Below are 21856 nucleotides of genomic sequence, written 5' to 3' on the forward strand. Positions count from 1 at the left end.
GAAATGAAGAAATATATGGAGACAAATGAAAACAACTGTACAACACAAAATCTGTGGGACACAGCGAAGGCCATGCTAAAAGGAAAGTATATTGCAATACAGGCCTACCTCAAGAAAGAAGAACAATCCCAAATAAACAGACTAAACTCACAATTAATGAAACTAGAAAAAGTAGGCTCAAAGTCAGTAGAAGGAGGGACATAAAAAAGATCAGAGCAGAAATAAAATTAAGAAGACAAAAACAGTAGGAAAAAAAATCAATGAAACCAGGAGCTGTTTCTTTGAGAAAATTAACAAAATAGATAAACCCTTACTTAGCCACACTTACCAAGGAAAAAAGAGAGTGTACAAACATAAAATCCAAAATGAAAGAGGAAAAATCACTACGGAAACCACAGAAATAGGAAGAATTATTAGAGAATACTATGAAAAATCATATGCTAACTAGATAACTTAGAGGAAATGGACAACTTTCTAGAAAAATACAACCTTCCAAGGCTGACCAGGAAGAAACAAAAAATCTGAACAGATCAATTACCAGCAATGACATTGAACTGGTAATAAAAAAACTACCTAAGAACAAAAACCCTGGACCAGATGGCTTAAGTGCTGAATTTTATTGAACATTTGGTGAAGACCTAATACCCATCCTCTTTAAAGTTTTCCAAAAAGTAGAAGAGGAGGGAATACTCCCAAACTCATACTATGAAGCCAGCATTACTCTAATACCAAAACCAGGCAAAGACACCACAAAAAAGGAAAATTACAGGCCAATAACCCGGATGAACACAGATGCAAAAATACTCAACAAAATATTAGCAAACTGAATTCAAAAATACATAAAAAAGATAATCTATCATGATCAAGTGGGATATATTCCAGGGATGCAAGGATGGTACAATATTTGAAAATCCATTAACATCATCCACCACATCAACAAAAAGGACAAAAAGCACATGGTCATCTCAATAGAGGCTGAAAAAGCACTTGACAAAATTCAACATCCATTCATGATAAAAACTCTCAACAAAATGGGTATAGAGAGCAAGTACCTCAACATAATAAAGGCCATATATGACAAACCCACAGCCAACATCATACTTGACAGCGAAAAGCTGAAAGCTTGTCCTTTAAGATTGGGAACAAGACAAGGATGCCCACTCTCCCCATTTTTATTCAACATAGTTCTGGAGGTCCTAGCCACAGCAGTTAGACAACCCAAAAAAATAAAAGGCATCCAGACTGGTAAGGAAGAAGTTAAACTGTCACTGTTTGCAGATGACATAATGTGGTACATAAAAAACCCTAAAGACTCCACTCCAAAACTACTAGAACTAATAACTGAATTCAGCAAAGTTGCAGGATACAAATTCAATACACAGAATTCTGTTGTATTCCTATATACTAATGATGAACTAGAAGAAAGAGAAATCAGGAAAACATTCCATTCACAATTGCATCAAAAAGAATCAAATACCTAGGAATAAACCTAACCAAGGAAGTGAAAGACCTAGATCCTAAAAACTACAAGACACTCATGAGAGAAATTAAAGAAGACACCAATAAATGGAAATACATCCTGTGCTCATGGATAGAAAGAATTAGTATTTTCAAAATGGCCATCCTGCCTAAAGCAATCTACAGATTCAATGTAATCCCTACCAAATTCCAACAGCATTCTCCAACGAACTAGAGCAAATAGTTCTAAAATTCATATGGAACCACAAAAGACCCCAAATAGCCAAAGCAATCCTGAGAAGGAAAAACAAAGCTGGGGGAATTATGTGCCTCTACTTCAAGCTCTACTATAAAGCCTCAGTAATCAAGACAATTTGGTACTGGCACAAGAACAGACCCATAGACCAGTGGAACAGAATAGAGAGCCCAGATATAAACCCAAGCATATATGATTAATTAATATACAATAAAAGAGCCATGGATATACAATGGGGAAATCACAGCCTCTTCAACAACTGGTCTTGGCAAACTGGACAGCTACATGTAAGAGAATGAAACTGGATTACTGTCTAACTTTGTACACAAAAGTAAACTCGAAATGGATCAAAGACCTGAATGTAAGTAATGAAACCATAAAAGTCTTATTAGAAAACAGACAAAAATCTCTTGAATATAAACATGACTAACTTTTTCCTAAACAATCTTCTCGGGCAAGGGAAACAGAAGCAAAAATGAACATATGGGACTATATCAAGCTAAAAAGTTTCTGTACAGCAAAGGACAGCATCAGTAGAACAAAAAGGCATCCCACAGTATAGGAGAATATATTTGTAAATGACATATCCGACAAGGAGTTAACATCCAAAATATATAAAGAACCACATGCCTCAACATCCAAAAAGCAAATAACCCGATTAAAAAATGGGTGGAGGATATGAACAGACACTTCTGTAAGGAATAAATTCAGATAGCCAACAGGCACATGAAAAGCCCCACAACGCTAATTATCAGGGAAAAGCAAATTAAAACCACAATGAGATATCATCTCACTCTAGTTAGGATGGCCAACATCCAAGTCAAGGAACAACAAATGCTGGTGAGGACATGGAGAAAGGGGAACCCTCCTACACTGCTGGTGGGAATGTAAATTATTTCAACCATTGTGGAAAGTATAATGGAGGTTCCTCAAAAAATTAAAAATAGAAATACCATTTGACCCAGGAATTCCACTCCTAGGAATTTACCCACAGAACACAAGATCCCAGATTCAAAAAGACAGATGCACCCCTATGTTTATCACAGCACTATTTACAACAGCCAAGATATGGAAGCAACCCAAGTGTCCATCAGTAGATGAATGGATAAAGAAGAGGTGGTGCATATACACAATGGAATATTATTCAGCCATAAGAAAGAAAACAAATCCTACCATTTGCAACAACATGGGTGGAGCTAGAGGGTATTATGCTCAGTGAAATAAGCCAGGCGGTGAAAGACAAGCACCAAAGGATTTCACTTATTTGTGAAGTATAACAACAAGCAAAACTGCAGAAACAAAACAAAAGCAGACTCACAGACTTCAAGGGACTAGAGGTTACCAAAGGGAAGGGATGGGGGGTGGGTGGGAAGGGAGGGAGAAATGGATTAAGCGGCATTACGATTCGCACACATAATGTAGGGAGTGGGGACGGGGAAGGCAGGACAGCACAGAGAAGTAGTGACTCTATGGCATCTTCCTACGCTGATGGACTGCAATGGGATGCTGGCGGGGGGACTTGATAATATGGGTGAATGTAGTAACCACAATGTTGCTCATGTGAAACCTTTGTAACACTGTGTATCAATGATACCTTAATAAAAAGTCAAAAAAAAAATTTGACGTATGAGAACAGGTATATGGCAAAGAGAGAAACCTCATGCCAGAAGGAATCAGCACTAGTTTCCAACTGCTTGTGTATAAAGGGTTAACATTTAAAACCAACACACACACACACATACACATCAGCATGACACTGAGTAAAAAGATGCTGAGGGTGGTTCATTATTAACAATTTACCCCAAATAGTAGGCACTCCCAATCAGTAGCGAGAGCTTCCTCGGTGGCACAATTTTTAGACTGAATCCCTGTAACATTTTATTACAAAAATTTTCCAACTACAGGAGGGCTGGAAGAACTACAGAATTACAGACTGAACACCTATGTACCCCCATCTAGAGTCGATAATTAGCATCAGCCAATTAATAATTGCTATCCATTGGCTTTAACATACATCTACCCATTTATCAGTTTCTCTACGTCATCTATCAATCCACATTCTACTTCTGGACTGGATTATTTAAAGGAAGAAAAGAAGTGGTGAATTGAGCGTAGAAAAAAAGTATGTACAATGAAAGGGGCCATCTGATTCTTTTAATAAATCTCAGGCATATGCAGTTATTATTTACATTTGTAGATGAGGATTCTGGGGAGGTTAAGTAATGTGCTCAAATCACATAATTATTTAAAAACGGTGAAATTAGGTCTTCAAACCCAGGAAGTCTGGCCTAGGGCCCATGCAATTTGGGGGCAGGAATAATTGGATGGAGAATATTACAGGCTTGGGTGGAAATGATGTAATGCAGTATCACTAGACCTTAAACATGACAGTGACAAGATGAAAACAGTACAAAAAAGAAAAAAGTAGTTAATTCTAATTCTGAAAAAAAGGGGGGGTCTGGGGATAAAGGCATTTAAACAATGCCTGCATAAATGTTCAGAATTTGATTCATACCTGCGGCCTCAGGACCCTGACAATGACAGCTCTCAGCTGCTCGTGCTGGCGTCTGAATTTTCTCATCTGGTCCAGGCGAGCCTGGAGCTTCCTGTGAGCAGGGTTGATTCGCCACACCATCTTCAGATTTTCTTCCCTTTTTCTTTTGACGATGTCTCTTAACAACACCTGAAGTTTCTCATATTCATCATCCCAAGTCTGAAAAACTTCAAAGCATGCGACCATAACCTAGGGTATAATTTAAGAAAGGAAGCTTATTATTAAACATAGTTGCTTCTCAATACCCTGAGGTTGGTTTTCTGATATATTAACACATACTTTTTCAAATTCTTCATAAGCAACATGCATCAATTTTCTAGTGCCCAACACTTTGAGTAATTGAGAGCTCAAGTCTCTTGAAATTGCCTCCACCAAACGCAGTGCCCTCTGAATGGGATATTTTGTGTTTCGGATCTTTCTCAAATGGGTGAAAATTGCAACAAGCGCCTGTCTTATTTTGTCCAGCTCAGTGGCAGACAGTAAATCATTCAGAGGAAAATCTTTCATCAGAGGATTGTAGTCATTCACAGTTTCCAAAGCCTGTTTTAGACCTAGATTAACAGAGAAACAGTTAGTGGTTTTCATGTAAAGTAATGTAACTACACTCTGTACATTATTCCTCAATTTAAAAAAGGTAATACACCTAAAAGGATATTCCTTATAGGCATAATACTGGATGAGTAAACTGAAATATATCTTTGCAGTGGAAAGTTTTGATGCTGCAAAAGATAAGTGACACAGATACTATAATATTTGAAAAACGAACATGTTATTATTATAATGATCCTAGTGTGGTCTCATTTTTGCTATTTTAAGAATATGCATGCTCTAAAGGTCCTTGGATTTCATCTTTTTTGCTTTATTACCTAAAGGTTCTACTAATAACAACAAAGTTTCAAAAACTAGCACTTTACCATCTTTAAAAACACTAAAATTTATATTTTATACCCATGGCTCAATTTAGGTGAGTGTTGTAGGCTTGGAATCACAGATGTACCTGAGTCCTAATCTGTTTTTTGGCTTCCTCTGGCAAAAGATTAAAAAAAAAAAAGTACTAGGAAAGAAATTAAGATTTCAGAGGTATTAAAAAAAAATCCAAGGTGTACATTTCACCATTATCGAGGGCCAGCTAATGTGTGCAATGTGATCAAAGTAACTGGAAAGTTCCTACCTGGAGTTTCTTTTAAGATTTACAATGTGGCACTGCACCTTTTTTGGAGCGGAAGAAAGAGAACTTGACAATGACTGCAGTCCTAATTACTTATTCTAATGGTCTCTTGAGGACACAGAGTTATAGAGAAATTCCTAACCACACCTGGTCACTCAAACATCTGTGTGCCGAGTGTGTGCTAATGAAGCACCACCCACACTGTTGCCCATTCAGAAACTAAATTTATCTTGACCACTTCTCAGAATGGAAAGTGGCAATTAAAAAGAGGAAGAGAATCTACTGACCAGCTGTCCTTCCACAGCCCTGTGGGCAGGTAACTTCTGCTTAATGTAAGCCATTTTCCCACCTGGACTGTCAAAAGCAGACTTGACTTTATACTGAAGAAGTATAAAAAAACCTACTCTTGGAACCAAGAAATAGAAGGGAAACTCCCAGGATGCTCGATATCAGGCCTAGAAACTGGTGTATGTTCTCAAAACCCTGAAGGGACAGAGGCATGTGGGAAGGTCACTTTCATTACACAGAACTGGGGGAAAGAGGAGACAAGATGCAAGAGAGGAAACAGGGAAGCCGCTACATCTATTACTTCTCATTTATATTATCTGAAATATCTCACAAAAGGCCAGATCAATAACTTCTTGATAAGATCAGTAATTCTAGCTTGTACCTGTGTCAGTGTCAAAACTGACGGTGGCATGAAAACGTTTGCCGTGTTTCAAGATGTCCAGAGTAAGGAGAACTTCTGGGCTCTCTCGTTTCTCTTGTATGCGGTATAATGCACGTTCCAAGTTAAGCCAAAAGCTAATTTCCTGTAAGGCAGTTCCTGAGGCAGGATCTCGATCAAGTTTGGTCACCTTTAAAGGTAAAACAGCATTCAAGAGTAGTCACTATTTAAGCAAAGGTAGAAAAATTGTCATTAACTCTACACATGAACTCCAACTTAACTTTTACATTTCAAGTCGATTTCTTTCCCTACAAATTATAAGTGGTTTAATTTGAACTCAAAGGTATGAGGCAGTTGAGATTAGCGCTCTCTCAGGGTGAGTATCTGCACAGGCTCACACTGCACTCTGACGCCCCCCCAGGCCACGGCCCGCCCTCCGGGGAGCAGCGCTGGGACCAAGCAGAGGCACTGCTAACAGCCATCACGGGATTTACCTCACCGACAAAAGCTCACATCAGTTTTCTCACAGAGATTAAATAAAGAGTAAAACATTTTACACGATAGTTTCTACACTCTTACTTTTTGAATTTCTCGGATCCAGCGGTTAACTCCAGATTGCAATTGATTGAGAAAAGTTGGGTCCTCAACCTTATCCCCAAAGTCTGTAACTTTGGGCTTTTCTCCACGTTCATAACACTGTTTTGCAACATTTGTAATAATTGGGTGGATTGGCAGGCTGATCTCTGGAATTTCAATATTTTGCTGCAAGTGAAGAAGTCCCATTTCAAGTTCTGCAATCTTTTTTTCAACTGAAGGAGCCATTTTATCACCATCCCTAAGAAGACAGGAAACACCTCAACCTTTAGAGTGCTGTTGGTCTCCAAAGAGTTTATTATTTCAGGTCCGTCAAATTAATAATATACATTTTATTAATGCAATGGATTTATATCCTCGTGGTTTACTAGCTTCATCCTCCCAATTCCTGAATTCTATATCATCATTCACTCCCAACTTATAATCGCTAAGTGAAATAAGACATTCAAACCAATGAAGGAAGATGGCCTTTACCGGTCTGCCTTGCCAGACTCTCTGATATAGGACTTAAAAAAAGGAGCCACGGCATTGCTAATGAAAGAATGCAAGGTTTCGTATGGCGAGTCTTCACTGAGCGTGAGGACTCGGAGCTGAGAAGACACTGGTTTGTCAGCATCAATCACTGGAGCACGTTTGATGAACGCCAAGCTGAAAGAAAGCAGAGCAAGAAATTAACAGCAGGCTCATTCCCAATCAGTCTTTGTAAGTGCAGCCATCTTTGTGTTGGATACAAATTAAAAATTCATTGAAATGTTGTAATTTAAAAATCGTATAAAGAACAGACTAAAGGGTTGCTTTTCTAATAGTAAAATACATTGCTTATCTTTTTTACTCACTCACATAACTATCGCATACATCAGGGTTAAGGCTATAGCATGTGACCATAGAAACAGGCAGGTAATTGTCTCATTTATGGGTTGAGTTCATAATCTTGGCCTCACTAAAACTAACCTGCCTAGCAACTGCTAGTCACAAGGCATGATACACTTAAATTTGATCTTAAACTAATTTGCACCATTTCACTTATGGCAACAAGTCACATATCAGCTTGAATAAATCAAAGTCACCCATAGGTTCAAGTGACAAGAGGGCATTCCAGGCTTGCCCTGCCTGGCCTAAACCAACTCTTCCAGTTACAGCTCCTGCTACACAATCCCTTCACCACCCTGAAACACCACTTGAACTAGATGTCCCATTTTCTAAACATTATGTGCTTCTGTATCTTTGCTTAAGAAATCTATATTTATCTGCTGCAACTCCAAGGAACCCTCAAAACCCAGGTCAGCATTACTTCTTCCTTGGGGCCTTCCCTAACCAGAAGCAATCTGGGTTCTGTTCTCATGATATTCTGCACCTCTAAGTTCTGCCAAATATACACTTAGTTGTGTCATCTACCAATCTTCCTCCCATAAGATTATAGGATTCTTGGCAACAGGAACCCACCAGTTTTATTTCTTTGGGTACCTATTGCCATGTCTTACACCTAACAGGTGCTCAAAGGTGGCTGAATTAATAGCTTCAAGAAAATTAATGATTAAATTTTCTAGTTCCCAGGCCAGTACTTTATATGTAACACTTCCTATTGCTCTAAAAGGTCAAGGAAGCTTCCTGATGTGACACATGGACAGGGAACAGTTTGCAACAGTTCTGCTGCCAAGAATGCACAACCTGAATCTAAATGGAGAAACACCAGGCAAACCCAACTAAGGGGTCTTCCATAAAACCACTGGTATTTATAAAAAATATCAATGTCACAAAACACAGAATGGCTGACACAGAAGGAAATACACAGAACTACGTTCTGGATACTGAAGAATTACTCTAAGGGGCAATTTAAATATGTATCATACATAGAAAGTACTACTGTACCAAAATTTCCTGAATTGAAAGCTGTATGGGGGCTATGAGTGAGAATGTCCTTGTTCTTAGGAAATACACTGAAGTGTTTGGGGATAAGGGACAGGTTGTCTATATATAACTAACTATCAAATAGCTCAGGAAAAATATGAAAACGCCAATGTGGCTAATGTTACTGGGAATCTGGGAGTTCTCCATACTACCCAAGCAACTCTTCTGTAAGCTTGCAATTATTTAAAATAAAGTTTTAAAAGGCCAATGCAGAATAAGTTAAACATTTACATATTTAAGTTTGGATATGTCTATTGGGTTGTCAACTGGCACTATTAACTGGCACCACCTTTCTAGAGGTTGGGAAATCTGGCACCATACACTGAAGACCTTAATGACATGCTGCCTCGGAACCAGTACCGCTCTCTTTAGGGATTTATACTAAAAAGCATCAGGCCCATATCTAAGAACATTTACTGGTTATTTGTAATAATGAAAATTTGATATAATCTGAGAGTACTATTAGATACGTTAAGTACATTATGGCTCAAACCTAAAATGGATGTCATAATATGGCAATTAAAATATTTCAGAACTTATATTGACTCAGAAAACCTCTTAATTTGAATACTTGAAATGAAAGATAAGATACTGAATTTAAAGAGCAGAGTGTTTTCTCAATGACTTCATCTGAGTCAATTAAGATTTACATTTAATTCTCACATGTTTATAACCTGGGATAATAGTGTACCATGCTACTCACCTATTGGACTTCACTCCATAATGAATGTCTATGTTGATGTTATAAGAAATGAATTCTTTTTCTTCTTCTCCTTCATCACCAACATCCTCTACAAATCATAATAAATACTATATCAAATTCATACCAACATTTCCAATTTTTGACTTATCAAATGCTTAGAGAACGTTAGCCTCACCCCACCTCAAACTAACACTTAAATCCCGTGATGACTTGGCTTTACCTATTTTTTCCTTACTACTTATTTTTTTTTTGACTCCTGACCTGGGCACATACATATTTGCTGTGTGATCTTGAGCAAGGTGGTTAACTTTTCCACACCTGTGTTTGGTTGTCTGTAGATCCAACACACTGGTGTGTCTGGGTTGTTGGAAGGATGAACGAACTGACACCTATGAAGCCTTTAGAGCAGGGCCTGGCCCTGGGCCGCTCACTACCCCTCCCGGCAGTTTCATCCACTGTGCCCCAAACACAGCAGTCACTCCCCACTCCCCACCCAGCGTCATACGTATATGGTATATATAGGTTGTTTATTCAACACTTACTACGTGACAGGCATTTTACTAAGTACTTCAAATACGCCATACATTAAACCCTCACAACAACCCTGTGGGGGTTGGCGTGACTATTATTATCCTTGTTTTCCAGGTAAGGAATGTAAGTAAACTGCCCTCTGATACATGGCTGGAAGGGGACAAACTGAGAATTCAGACGTTTGTGATTCCAAAGCCGGGTCCTCACCAGTACACAGACTACCCCACTCCCTTGCCAAGGCCACCCCCAGAGCAAACCCCCATCAAGAAAACTGCTATCAAGAAACATCCTCAGGGTCATCGAGACCTAGGCGTCCCCTCTGCCCCCACAGCACTTGGAGAGCCTGCTGGGGGGATCCATGAATGCCTCTTCCTTTCCAATACGACCTCTTGCAGGACAGGGACCATGCTGGGTCCCACACAGCAACAACAAGCACAGTAGTCATTGTAAAAAGCTTACTGGAATTTAACAGTAAGACAGCTCAAGATGCACGTGAACAAAATTTCTAAATAGTAAAAAATCAAAATTGAAAAATTAAAATGAAAAATTTGTCAAGACTGGGAAAGAATCCAAACCCTCTAGATCTAGTACTAACCCACTAGATGCCTAAGCACGCCCGTTGATTTACCTTTGCAGTGACATATTATATGAAATACCTGCACTAACAGAAATTACTACTCAAGGATTAATTTAACATGATATGCACGGCACACCTTTACTTTTAGCTGTGATGTAATAGCAAAGGTAACACTTATCCAAGTGATCCTGGGAAAGCCGTTTTTCTTCTGTGTGCTTCAAATTCATGAAATATAAAACAGACAGCAGAGGCGGAATGAGGTATTAAATTAGGTAATTAGGTGGTATAAAATATTACTCCAAGTACAAGAAACTATGAAATCTGGCTGTATAGGGTCCGAGCAAAAGCTGTCTGGTTCAGAAACTTAAAGCTGAGACAAACAGAAAATTCATAATAAAGGAGTATAAAATGTTACAAAACTCTTCCAAAATATTGTTTTTAGTATAATTTTAGGAAGGGGAGGAGGAATTGGCAGCACTTCCTATTTGTTTTCAAAAGGTGACTAACAAAAAACAAGACAAACAAAAATGACACACACAAAAACCAACTAAACAAATCCATCCACTGAGCATTCTAACTATGGAAACATGGATGCGACATAAGATAAAGCCTAAAGCCTGACACCAACCACACGTTATGATTACAACATGTAAATGCAAGAACATGAACAAATAATGTAAGGAAATACCCCCAAATTAAAACAGTTGTCAGGGTTGGGATCATGAAAATATATTCTCTCTCAATTTTCTGAACTTTCCATAATATTCTATGATTTACATAAAATGTTATTAACACCCAAACAATATACAGAAAATAAAATAATCACCAAAGGAAATTACTGACATAGCTAAAAATATGGTATGTTAACTTTAAATCATTTCTTCCTCCTAAAGATTCATTACCTAACAAAAATAAAAAATCACACAGGAAACATGCTGACTAGACGCAGCATCTGACCATGCTGCCCGCACTCCCCCACGCAGACAGGGTTAAGGAACCTGGCACGACGCGCTGAGTCTGGCTGCCTGGGTGCGGCTGTGAACGCCCAGCGCTGGGAGCACTGCAATGCAGCAGCTGCAGGGCTCGGGGCGCACACGCCAGAGACGGGATCCTCAGACAGGCAGACGCAAACAGGTATCCTCTGCGGCTTTGTAAAATTCTAACGTCTTTTGATGACAGTTATTTATGGAAGTCATTACTGATCAGTGATAGAATACATTTCGGATTAGCTTCCTAATGCTTATTCCCCATAAATACAGAGATCAAATAAGTCTGAGTATGTCTGCTTTCCTTTATAAAGAACCTATGACATTGTTTTATAAACTGCCATCAAACAATTTAACCTTTTTGCCTCTCTGTAAATTATTACATCTTCCAAATTAACAATAATTTGACATTTCACTTCTGTAGAGACTCTCTAAAATACTGTTTGGAGGAGGACACTTGATATTTAATTCTTAATAACACAGAGGCTATTAGTCTTTCTATATTTAGAAGCTTATATATAAACACAATCTGCAGGTTTTATCGAGTAGTATCACTGCCAGTTAAGTATCAATCACTGTCCTAATGCCACTAAAGTTGCTGGTTAAGTACACAATGGACCAGTACTGTACTACCTATTAAAATGCTGAAGTACCAGTACAGAAGTGCTGGGCCCACCTCTTGAGTCCCTGGGCTGCAAGCCACATCAGCACACGCTACGGTGGCCCACAGACATTTCTGTGGTTAACTTCTGAGAGTTTATTGAATTTCTAGAGATGTTCAAACGTCATTTAGCACTAATCTGTACATGAACCTCTATTGAAAGACTAGTTGAATGTATTTTCAAACTATGAGTGCTTGTGTCATTATACTGGGAATTAGGTGAGAATTAAGCCTCATTTAATGAGATACCAAAAGATGCACATTCAATTACCTATGACTCCTAACTACCTCTCCCAGGTAGACTGGCTGTTTTCACAAAGTCTGGTGGATGGGCAACTGGCAAAGGGACACAGCAAATGTTTAAAGGGCCAGTGAGGTGGCCTGGCTCCTGCACCCATGTCACTCCCTCAGTCCCTCTGCCCTCCCAATGTCTCCCAGCCTCAGGGCAAGTCTCTCCTCCACCCAGCGAATGAAACCAGTCATTTTCTTTGCCCATACACAGTACCAAACTACTTGCTGTATGTTCCTGGTTCTCTTTAACTTTCATTTTCTTTCCCTTTTAAAATCGAAACATGCTAATATCACATTATTTTGGCCAATCGCTGTCATACATGTCCTCCCCTTTTTTCTCATGTGGTTGCTTTGGATTTCCTTTTCCCATCTCTGGCCTTTATCTTGTCACCTGCCATGTCCGTCCACCCTTCGCCTTCCTTCTGAGGGGCTATGGCATCTCTGTCACAGCCACTCCCTCCTCTGGTGGGAGGTTAACATGCTGAAAAGATCTGAGGTCTCTCTTCAACCTGAAGGCTTCCATTGATAATGTTGTTAGGGGTGAGAAGAGGGTTAAAACCCACATACTTGTACTTAACGTAATAAATACCGAGGCTTATTTTTATATTTTCAGAAAAAAGATAATAAGGAATTAAAAAAACCAGTAAGTTATTAATGCCCAAAAGACTTCAGGCTAACACTAATTCAAAAGAAATAACTAGTATAAAATAAATGAAAACAAACACTCTTATTTTAATGGATACCAAGGAACTGAACAGAGAAATTAGTTTTTAGGTTTCAGACTCCTCCTTAAAATGTCTTTTCCCCAACTGGGTCTTAAAATCCTGGAGTTTCAATATTGCTTCTCTCTCACTTGCCAACTTTACATTTCCCTGTATGGCCCCGGAAGATGATTGGTTAGCCAGAGACGGGTAAGATTCCTCAAGGGAGGAACAACCTAAGACAGGCACAGTCGCAGGGGGGCCATCAGGTTGAGAAACTGGGGATCAACAGAGGTGAGGCTTAGAACCTCACACCCGGTTTTGAGAGAAATCTTCTGCATCCGTGGATGTTTTGTTGCCCTTGTCTAGCTTGGATTAATACTTAGTCTACAGGCACAGACCTGATCATCTACATTTACCCTCTTATAGCACTAAATTATGTTTTCTACCTTTATCTTGCATCTACCTACCATTTCAGCATTTTATTAAAACTAATAATAATAATAAGGGAGAAATGTGGGATTCACATATAAATCAAGTATAAAAATCAAACGAATAATCATATTTGACCTGATTGTTTATAGTTCATAATGCGTAATCAAAACCGAAAGTTTCTGTGATGACTGCCCTTGCACTGTTCACCATGTAAGAACGTATTCACTATGTAAGACCTTGTTCACCATGTAAGAACTTGTTCGTTATGCTTCAGAAGATTGGAGACTGACGAGAATTAGGGTTGGGGTTGATTAATGATTGTGCATTGAGTCCCCTATACAGAATTTTATTGTTAACAATCATATGATCAATAAATATGAGAGATGCCCTCTCAAAAAAAAAAAAAAAAATCCTGGAGTTTCGATTTCCACAGAGAGGAAGCTGGACTGAATCTCTGCTGCTGCTCCCAGCCTGATACATATGATGCTAATAAAGAGAATTTCTAACTATATACTTTTTAAAAGAAGTGATGACTGTTTTCCCTTTGTCGTACATAATTTCACTTACTGTGCTTCACTGCACATTCAAATTTATCTTGCTGCAGACGGGGTTTGTCCAACCTACAATGTGACAGCACAGGACAGTAAGAGCCCAGGTTGATTTGATGGACTCTTGGCCTAGTGCTCCAAGACAGCACAGTAGCAAAGAAAATTCTTCCTGTTAATTTAGTAATCATTTTGTTACCCATTTGGGGGGCTAAGTAAAGGCCAGAAATGATTATATTTTAGTCATCATATCCTTTAGGGAATTAAGTCCTCAGAAAAATAATTTTTAAAAGTCCACAGAAATATTCTCCATAAAAGTTTCCACAATGCTGTATCTCTAAGAAGTTGAGTACTATAAAAACCAGGAGAGTTCTTTCACATTCCAGTCTCTAGCCATCTGTTGTCCACTAATGGAGAAATTAAAATTCCCTATATTACATATCTCAGGAAAAACTAGAATTCCAACCTTAGGATAAGCACTGACTAAAGGCAGTCACTACTTTCAGTCTTAAAGACAAAGTTTCAAGGCTAAGATACCTGAGTGTAAAAAAATACAAAACCCGGAGTGCTTGGTCCCAGCCTGGTCACTAACGAGGTGGTCGCACAGACAAGTCCTGGAAACGCAAGTTCCACCAGCTGCAAACTGGAGCATCCGGTACCTGTTCCTCCCTTTGTCACCCAAGCAAAAGTACACTTCAGGTTAAAAGTGCTGCAAAACGTTATTAACGTTGTAAAATGCCTAGTGAGTAGTCAACACCTCTTTGGTCATAATCTTAGAAGTACAGTATGAAGAAAACAATTTTCTACAGACCAGGAATTGCAGAAAGGAGATTTCTCTTTTTAAAACAAGGAGCTGTGAGTCAATATTTCCTGTCCTACCAATTCTCCAATATCAAAATAGACTGTTAAATTCACAACCTTTAAAGTTCTACATTTAAGGAATGCTGTACTTTAACAAAAATGTTTACAGCTAGTTGGGGCAGTTGAAAAATATATCTACATAGATACATAAATAGGTCTTCATGTTAAAAATGCTCCTATATTCAGTTACAAGTATTTGGAAAATTCTTCCCCCCAAAAAGGAGGGAGAGGGTTAAAATAAAAGTAATTTCACCCATTCATTAAAATATTATATGACTTCATTGTTGGTGGTGGTCTGTATTCAGTTTCAACAATTCAGATTTGTTTTCCATATTATGATGCAAGTCTACCATTTCACTAAATTAACTACTGGATACTCATATTTGATTAAATGTACAAATCTAGATGCTGACTCATAAAACCACCCAGTAGAAAGCCCTCCTACCGAGTGACCTGGATCTGCACTTTTATCTAAATTATACTAGTGTAGCTAGGATGCTAATAAGACTGATGGAACTCATATATGTCTTTCCTTAGATTTTTTTTAAGTGAAAAATAAATTACAGACAGGGTGAACTGCTATAAATACTTCAGGGACTTTTACATATACAGAAATGAGGTACGATTTCAATTTTCAACAGTCTCACTCCTTAGTCAACATTCAAAAGTGCAAGTCATTATGGAGCCAAGATTTAGATGCCTGGATATTAGCTTTGCTGAAAGAAGATGTACAATCAAGAAAACAGAAATGATTTACACCAGAGAGCAAACTACAGAAAGAGGGTTCTCTCCCACCCCAATAACTTTATTTACCAAGTTCAATTCTAAGATGTTTGAGAAAATAATTACTGATGAGCACTCTAGAAGCAAATAACTTACAATTTTTTCCATAAAAATAAATTGAGACCCAATTTAGAAATCATCTGTTTCAATACATAAACTGTGCAATGAATATCTGATCAACAATCAGCCAATGCCAAACTATTCAAAATACAACACTTCAACAATATATTTTAGTAAAATAATGTATATTCATTGAAAAACAACCAGAAAGACAGAGTTGCCAAAATGCTGACAGCAGTTACATCTGGGTCAAAGGAGTCCAGGTAATTTTCATTTTATCTGTGTATTTTCTACCATGACTATATGCTCCTTTCAAAAGAGAAGATGCTTTTAATTTTTTTTTTAAACACTAGTGGTTTCCAAGCAGGAAAACATAACCCCAAACATAACAGAAAACACTATACAACATTAATACTGTAAAATATACCCGAGTGGGTATTTGCTTTGAACATTACATGTGGATCTAAAAAAAAAAAAAAAACGGACTGTATAATGAGGCACCTTTAAAAGAAACAAACTATCAGAAAGAAAAAAAGTGTGTATGGGGTGTGGGGAAGGAGGGGGTGAGACAGATAGTATAGGTTCTCCTACTTAAAGAACCAGACAGCCTTTTGAGATGACAACAACCTTGCTGGCAAACATTTTTTGAACATGTTCAATCCCTTGGTACTGACGTTAACATTTATTTGCACATCATCCCCAGGTTCCCACATGGAAGGTGCCACACCCATCCATCCCTGCGCTGTCAAAAACGCTCACCGGCGACTGCCAAGCCTTCTTAGAGTCAAGGGGACGCCCTCCCTAAAGTCAAGAGGAATCTAACTCTACTTTTGAGGGGGTCATTATTTCAGAAGACTGCTAAAATATGCAAACCTTTTCCCCGCCCCCCACTGGGTGCCTAACCCAAATCTGCTAAATCTGTAGACTCAGATATCACAGGATCATCAAGATCATCTCAGCACTGCATGAATATAAGGTATAATGATTGAAAACAAGCAGTGGACTAGAAACAGATGTGAAGTCTAGTCTAGGGCGTGACTTTTGACGCGTCACTTCATCTGAGCCCCAGCTTCCTAGCGCCTGAAGCGGGGCGATACACCACTCAGCCGGGCTGAGGCCAGGAGGCCGACCTGAGTGCGCGCATGCACCTGGAACGGGGATGCTCGGCCCGCAGCCCAGGCGGGCCTACCATCCCGTGGCCCGGGCATCCGAGTCCGCACCAGGCAGGGGCAGGGATGCCCGCCGGCCAGGGTCCCCCGCTCCTCCCCTCCAAGACCTTCCCTATGTCCAGACGACAGAAAGCTGCCCCTGATACATCTCTCCCGAGGCCAGCGTGGCCTGGACACAAACCGAAACCGAAAAGCTCATGTGACATTGGAGGCCGGGATGCGGCCTCCGCCCGCGCTCAGCCGGGGAGACGCTGTCTCCACCCAACTCGGCCATCTTGAGGCCTGAGCAGACAAAGCGAGCCCATTGTTTTTGGGTGACGGCAAGCAGGGCACCCTCGTCCGTCCCCGCGACCCGGAAGGGGCACCCGGGCACAGGCCTGGCAGGGTGTGGGGCGCCGGCCGCCGCGGGGGACCGTGGGTACGCGTGGCCCGGGCGCCGGCAGCCCCGGCCCGCCCCGCACCTTTGAGCGTGGAGCGCTCCACCAGGACCGTGTGGACCTGCGGGTCCGAGAGGAACTTGCGCATCTGCTCCAGGGCGCTCTTCTCCTCCAGCGCCGCCTCGAGCGCGGCCGGCGCCTCGCCGCCATCCTCCAGCAGCAGCGGCACCAGCTTCCGCAGGTGCTTCTGCAGCACCGACACGTCGGCAACGTTCTGCACCGCCGACACCTCCAGGCCGGCCGAGCCGTCCTCGCCGCCACCGCCCCCGGGCTCCGACATGGCGCCGCGCTCGCGACCTCAGGCAGCGGTGAGGAGGCGGCCGCGACTGGGCGAGAGCGAGCGAGCGGAAGGAGGAAAGAAACGGGCGCGCAAAGCCGACCGTCCGCTACCCCGCGGCCGAGTGAGCCCAGCGGTGCCGACTCCGCCCTAAAGGCCTCTCTCACCGCCCCGCCCTAAAGGCCGCAGCCACTAGCGCCCGCGCTTGGCCATGACGGCACGACGTCGCGCATGCGCACGAGCGGGCCCGGCACCGCCTCTTCTGGACCTTGCAGTCCTGGCGTTGGGCGGGGCCGCAGTCCCCGCATCAACCGCCACCAGGAGAGGAACTTGCCCTGGCGCGGGTGGGTGGGGGCGGTGAGGGACAGGGAATACAGCTCAGGGTCTGAGACACTTCAAAGTACTGAACGAACGAATGAATGAATGGTGTAAATGATGAGAGCTAACGTTTTTTGAGCACTTAGCTTGTGCCCGACAATGTTCTAAGCACTTAACCAGCTCTCTCCTTGAATGAATGAATGACTACAATCTGTTAGCTGCTAAAATAGAATCATGACATGTGTGTCATTAGATATATATAGGGAGAGTGGGGACGTTTTCCAGAGGGGAAGGAGATGAGGGGCGTATTCAGGCACACAAGGGAAGTGTCACATTGCTGGCCCTGAAAGAGAGGGGTTGAGGAGGGAACACCCCAGTAGAGGCACTACCTCTAAAAAGGCAGAGAGTCTGAGGGTTGTGCCAGGAGCCCTGACTGTAGGAGCAATGTAAGGTAATGCCAGGAGATGACACCTGAACTATGGGGTAAGGCCAACCTGTTATGGGTCCTGGTTGCTAATGACGAAGTAATTCCCCCTAGGATGTTGTGAGAACCAGGAGCAGACTTGCGTGAAAGCATCCACCTGGAACAGTGACGCTCTGCTAGCAGTCGGGGCAGGCACTGTCATTTCATGGGCCTCAGAATCTGGGTTTTCACAAGGCAGGGATGAGATGCCTGCCTGCCCGGGCTCCTCCCCACCCCCATCCTCCTGGACCACCTCCCTTACACTGAGATGACATAAGGGCCAGAATCTAGGCTGCCCATATTCTTGGTTTAGAGATGACAGTTTCTTTTAAGGGGCATTAATTGGCCTTTGAAAGTTCAAACTCATAACTTGCTTTTAAAATTGGGTGGAGGAAGGGAAGCAAAAGGCGTTATTTTTATATCAAAGTGCAGAGAGAGCTGAGTCCTGATTGGTGCAATGATGATGGGATGATCTCATTTTCTCAAATCATCTTTGGAAAACTGCAGAACATAGAATATCCTTAGCCTTGTTCAGTTACCCAGTGCCAAGCCCCAGGGGATGCTAGAACATGGAGACTAATCAGATAATTCTTGTCTTTAAGGAGGTCATGGAAGAGCAGATAGATTAATACTCCATCCTCCTGTCCTCCATCAGTACACCCTTGTGTGATACGCCCAAGCAGATCAAATAACCTTCAAGGAAAAATATAAAGCAATTTCAATGAGTCTGTTCTATGTTCATAATGGTGATGAATACTAATAATGCCACCAATAGCTAACACTGAATGCTCACACAATGCTAGGCACTCTGCTAAGAGGGCTCACACCCACCATGTCCTTTGGGGGTAGGAACAGGGATGAAAAGAAAAATCTTTTAGGTGTAGGCTGGTGAACTCTGAATTGACCACACACAGTCTGAGACCCAGAAATCTAGCAGTGACCCAGCAGAGGTAGAGAGGCTGCTTGCATCCTGCACGGTGAGTCAGCATTGCCTGTGAGATGCAGCCACTAGGGCATCCAGGAGACTCGACCATCTGCAACCCGACCGTGAGCCAGGATTTGCAGCCCTGTAAGATAGGCTCAAAATTAAAAGTGTTTATTTCTAAGATGGAAATCAGAGGAACCTGACAATCAATCTCTAAGGATTTTCATACATTGACCCAAACGGCCTGCATTTCTGTTTTCTAAAGATGTTTGCTGTGTTTAATATATAATAAGAATGATCAACTGTTATTGAGTGCTTTACTGTATACAGGGTGCTAAGCACTCTCAATTCCTTTGTTGGGTGGCTGGTTAGACTGCCCAGGATTCAAGGGGGAGGGATCTTCTTGTGAGATGCCCCTTAGGATTCTGTCCCCCAGGGTGCTCCAAGTTGACCCTGGGTGTGGGTGGGACTCACATTCCCCCTTTCGCATCTCCCCTCCATAGTACAATCTGCTTTCAAGTGGCAGTGGGCACGGGGTACTGGAGAGAGAACTCATTCTAAGTTGTTGAGGGATGATAGTGGCTGCCAGGCCACTTGTATTTATTAGCAATTGGTGATGCACTGTGCACACGCTGGAGATGGCACCCGTTCCCCACCCCTCTAAAGCACCGCGGGGTTGGTTCCTCCAGTCGGAGCTGGGGGCCCACTCTCATTCACATCCACCCCACCTCTCCTTCTAGCGGCCCTGGAGCGGCACGATAGAAGCCCGGCTGCCCAGCACCTCGGGCTCTGCGCCTTGGATCCTGCTCTTCTTCGAAACCCACGGTGCGCTCGCTCATTCATTCCAAGCGCTCACCCCCAGGGCCCGCGGAGCCTGGCCCAACGCAGCCGCTTGGTAACGGCTGCGAAGCCAAAGCTTTGCCCCCGGGAATGGGGTGCTGGCGGTGCCGCCGCGGCCGGGCCACAGAGCACATTTTGGATTTTGACCTCGGCAGCGGCTTCGGCCAGGCCGCGTCCTTCCGCTGCCAGCGCGGCCTCCAATCGCCGGTGGCGCACGGGGCTCCTAGTCGCGGTCTGAGGAAGCACGTCCCAGATCCACCCCCTTTCTGTCTCAGTTCCCTGTGGAGTGAGGCCGGAGCCACACCGGTCCCCGAGGCCTCGAGCCGGGCTGGGGCGGCGGGGGTCGGTCAGTCAAGGGCCCCCGGGGCGGAGCGGCGCGGTCTCTGGCGCCCCCCAGCGGTGCGGGGAGGGCGCGCGCCGGAGCCTTCGGACACCCAGGCCCCTCCCGGCCGTGCCCAGCCCCCCTTCCCGAAGTCTTCGGGGTCACAGTCCAGGTCACAGAGCGAGTAACGGCAAAGATCAGAAGATAAATGCCACATCCCTCTGCCCATGGGGAAGGTTCAGAGGTTTGTCCACTCTCAGAGGGACAGACTTCTCAGGGCCGCTGATACGATGAAGCATCTGTGCCCCAGGCTGGGCCACGGCTCCCTGGATGTCCAAGACCGGCCCCGGGATATTCTCCCTGTTCCTCCGGATTCTTCCCAGCGGTGCCGAACCTGCTCAAACGCATCCTTCCTTTAAAAAGACAGGAAAGAAAACCTGCCGCCCCTCCTTTCCGCCCCTCTCCATCTCTTTGGGGTCCCTATCAGCAAAACTCCTTGAAAACGAGCGTAGTGGAACTACAGGACCCTCCCCGGGTTCCAGGGCCCCGGCGCCTGTCCAGGTCCCCGCGGCCTCCGCAAGGCCAACCCCAGCGGCAGGTCTCGGTCCTCCCCTTGCTTGGCGGCCTGACAGCGCTGACCCTTCCGCGCGCTCTCCTTTAGCTCCCGCCCGCCTGGCTTTTGGTGCCCGCGGTCTGCGGGCCCTCCAGGCCCTCCACGTCTTTGCTGGATCCTTCTCCTCTAACCAGCCCCGAAGGCCGAGATGACCGAACGCTCAGCCCTCAGCCTGCGCTCGTGTTCTACCAACACTGCCTCTCCTGGCGACCCCCCTGGCCCCACGCAGTCACCGCCGCTGTGCACGGAGGACTCCGCACCTGCTAGTGGGGAGCGTGTCCTAGGAAATGCCAACCGGACCAAGGCCGTCGAGAGCGGTGTTTGTCTAATAACCCCTGACTGATTTTCTGTCCACCTGTTCAAGTAGTTCTTGACAGAAGTGTCGAAATTTCAGATTATAATCGTGCATTTGTCTGTCCTTGCCCTTAAATCCATTTTGTTCTACGTTATTTTGAAGCTCTGTTATTAGATGTGTAGACATAGCACTGGTGTATCCTCTTCACAAATTGACCCCTTTTTCATTTTGAAATGTCCCTCTTTATTCCCAGTGGTGTTATTTGCTCTAAAATATACTTGGTCTGATTTTAGCTTCTTTTGGTCAGTATTAGCATGGTCTCTTTTCCCACCCTATTGGTGCCTTCATATTTAAAGAGGTTTCTTATAGGCAGCACATAGTTGCCTCTTGCTTTTTAAAAATCCTATCTGACAGTCTCTGTCCTTTATTTGGTACAGTTACTAATGTGGCTGGGCTAG

The 21856-nt window shown here is 42.8% G+C and overlaps 1 protein-coding gene across 2 annotated transcripts in view; it reads right to left on the reverse strand.

Moving 5' to 3' along the window:
• Positions 1-17761, reverse strand: part of DYNC1H1 (dynein cytoplasmic 1 heavy chain 1) — a 73091-nt gene extending 55330 nt beyond the window's left edge. For both annotated transcript variants that reach the window (XM_073241842.1, XM_073241841.1), the window contains exons 1-7: positions 17370-17761; positions 9309-9396; positions 7172-7345; positions 6683-6938; positions 6107-6293; positions 4548-4819; positions 4230-4457 (exon numbers count right to left, since the gene is read on the reverse strand). In XM_073241842.1, the coding sequence (XP_073097943.1) occupies positions 4230-4457; positions 4548-4819; positions 6107-6293; positions 6683-6938; positions 7172-7345; positions 9309-9396; positions 17370-17625 (1461 nt within the window). In that variant the 5' untranslated portion in view covers positions 17626-17761. The remainder of the gene's footprint in view (positions 1-4229; positions 4458-4547; positions 4820-6106; positions 6294-6682; positions 6939-7171; positions 7346-9308; positions 9397-17369) is intronic.
• Positions 17762-21856: the final 4095 nt, after the last annotated feature.

The sequence above is a fragment of the Manis javanica genome, chromosome 8, assembly GCF_040802235.1.
Source record: "Manis javanica isolate MJ-LG chromosome 8, MJ_LKY, whole genome shotgun sequence".
Classification (NCBI taxonomy): Eukaryota; Metazoa; Chordata; class Mammalia; order Pholidota; family Manidae; genus Manis; species Manis javanica.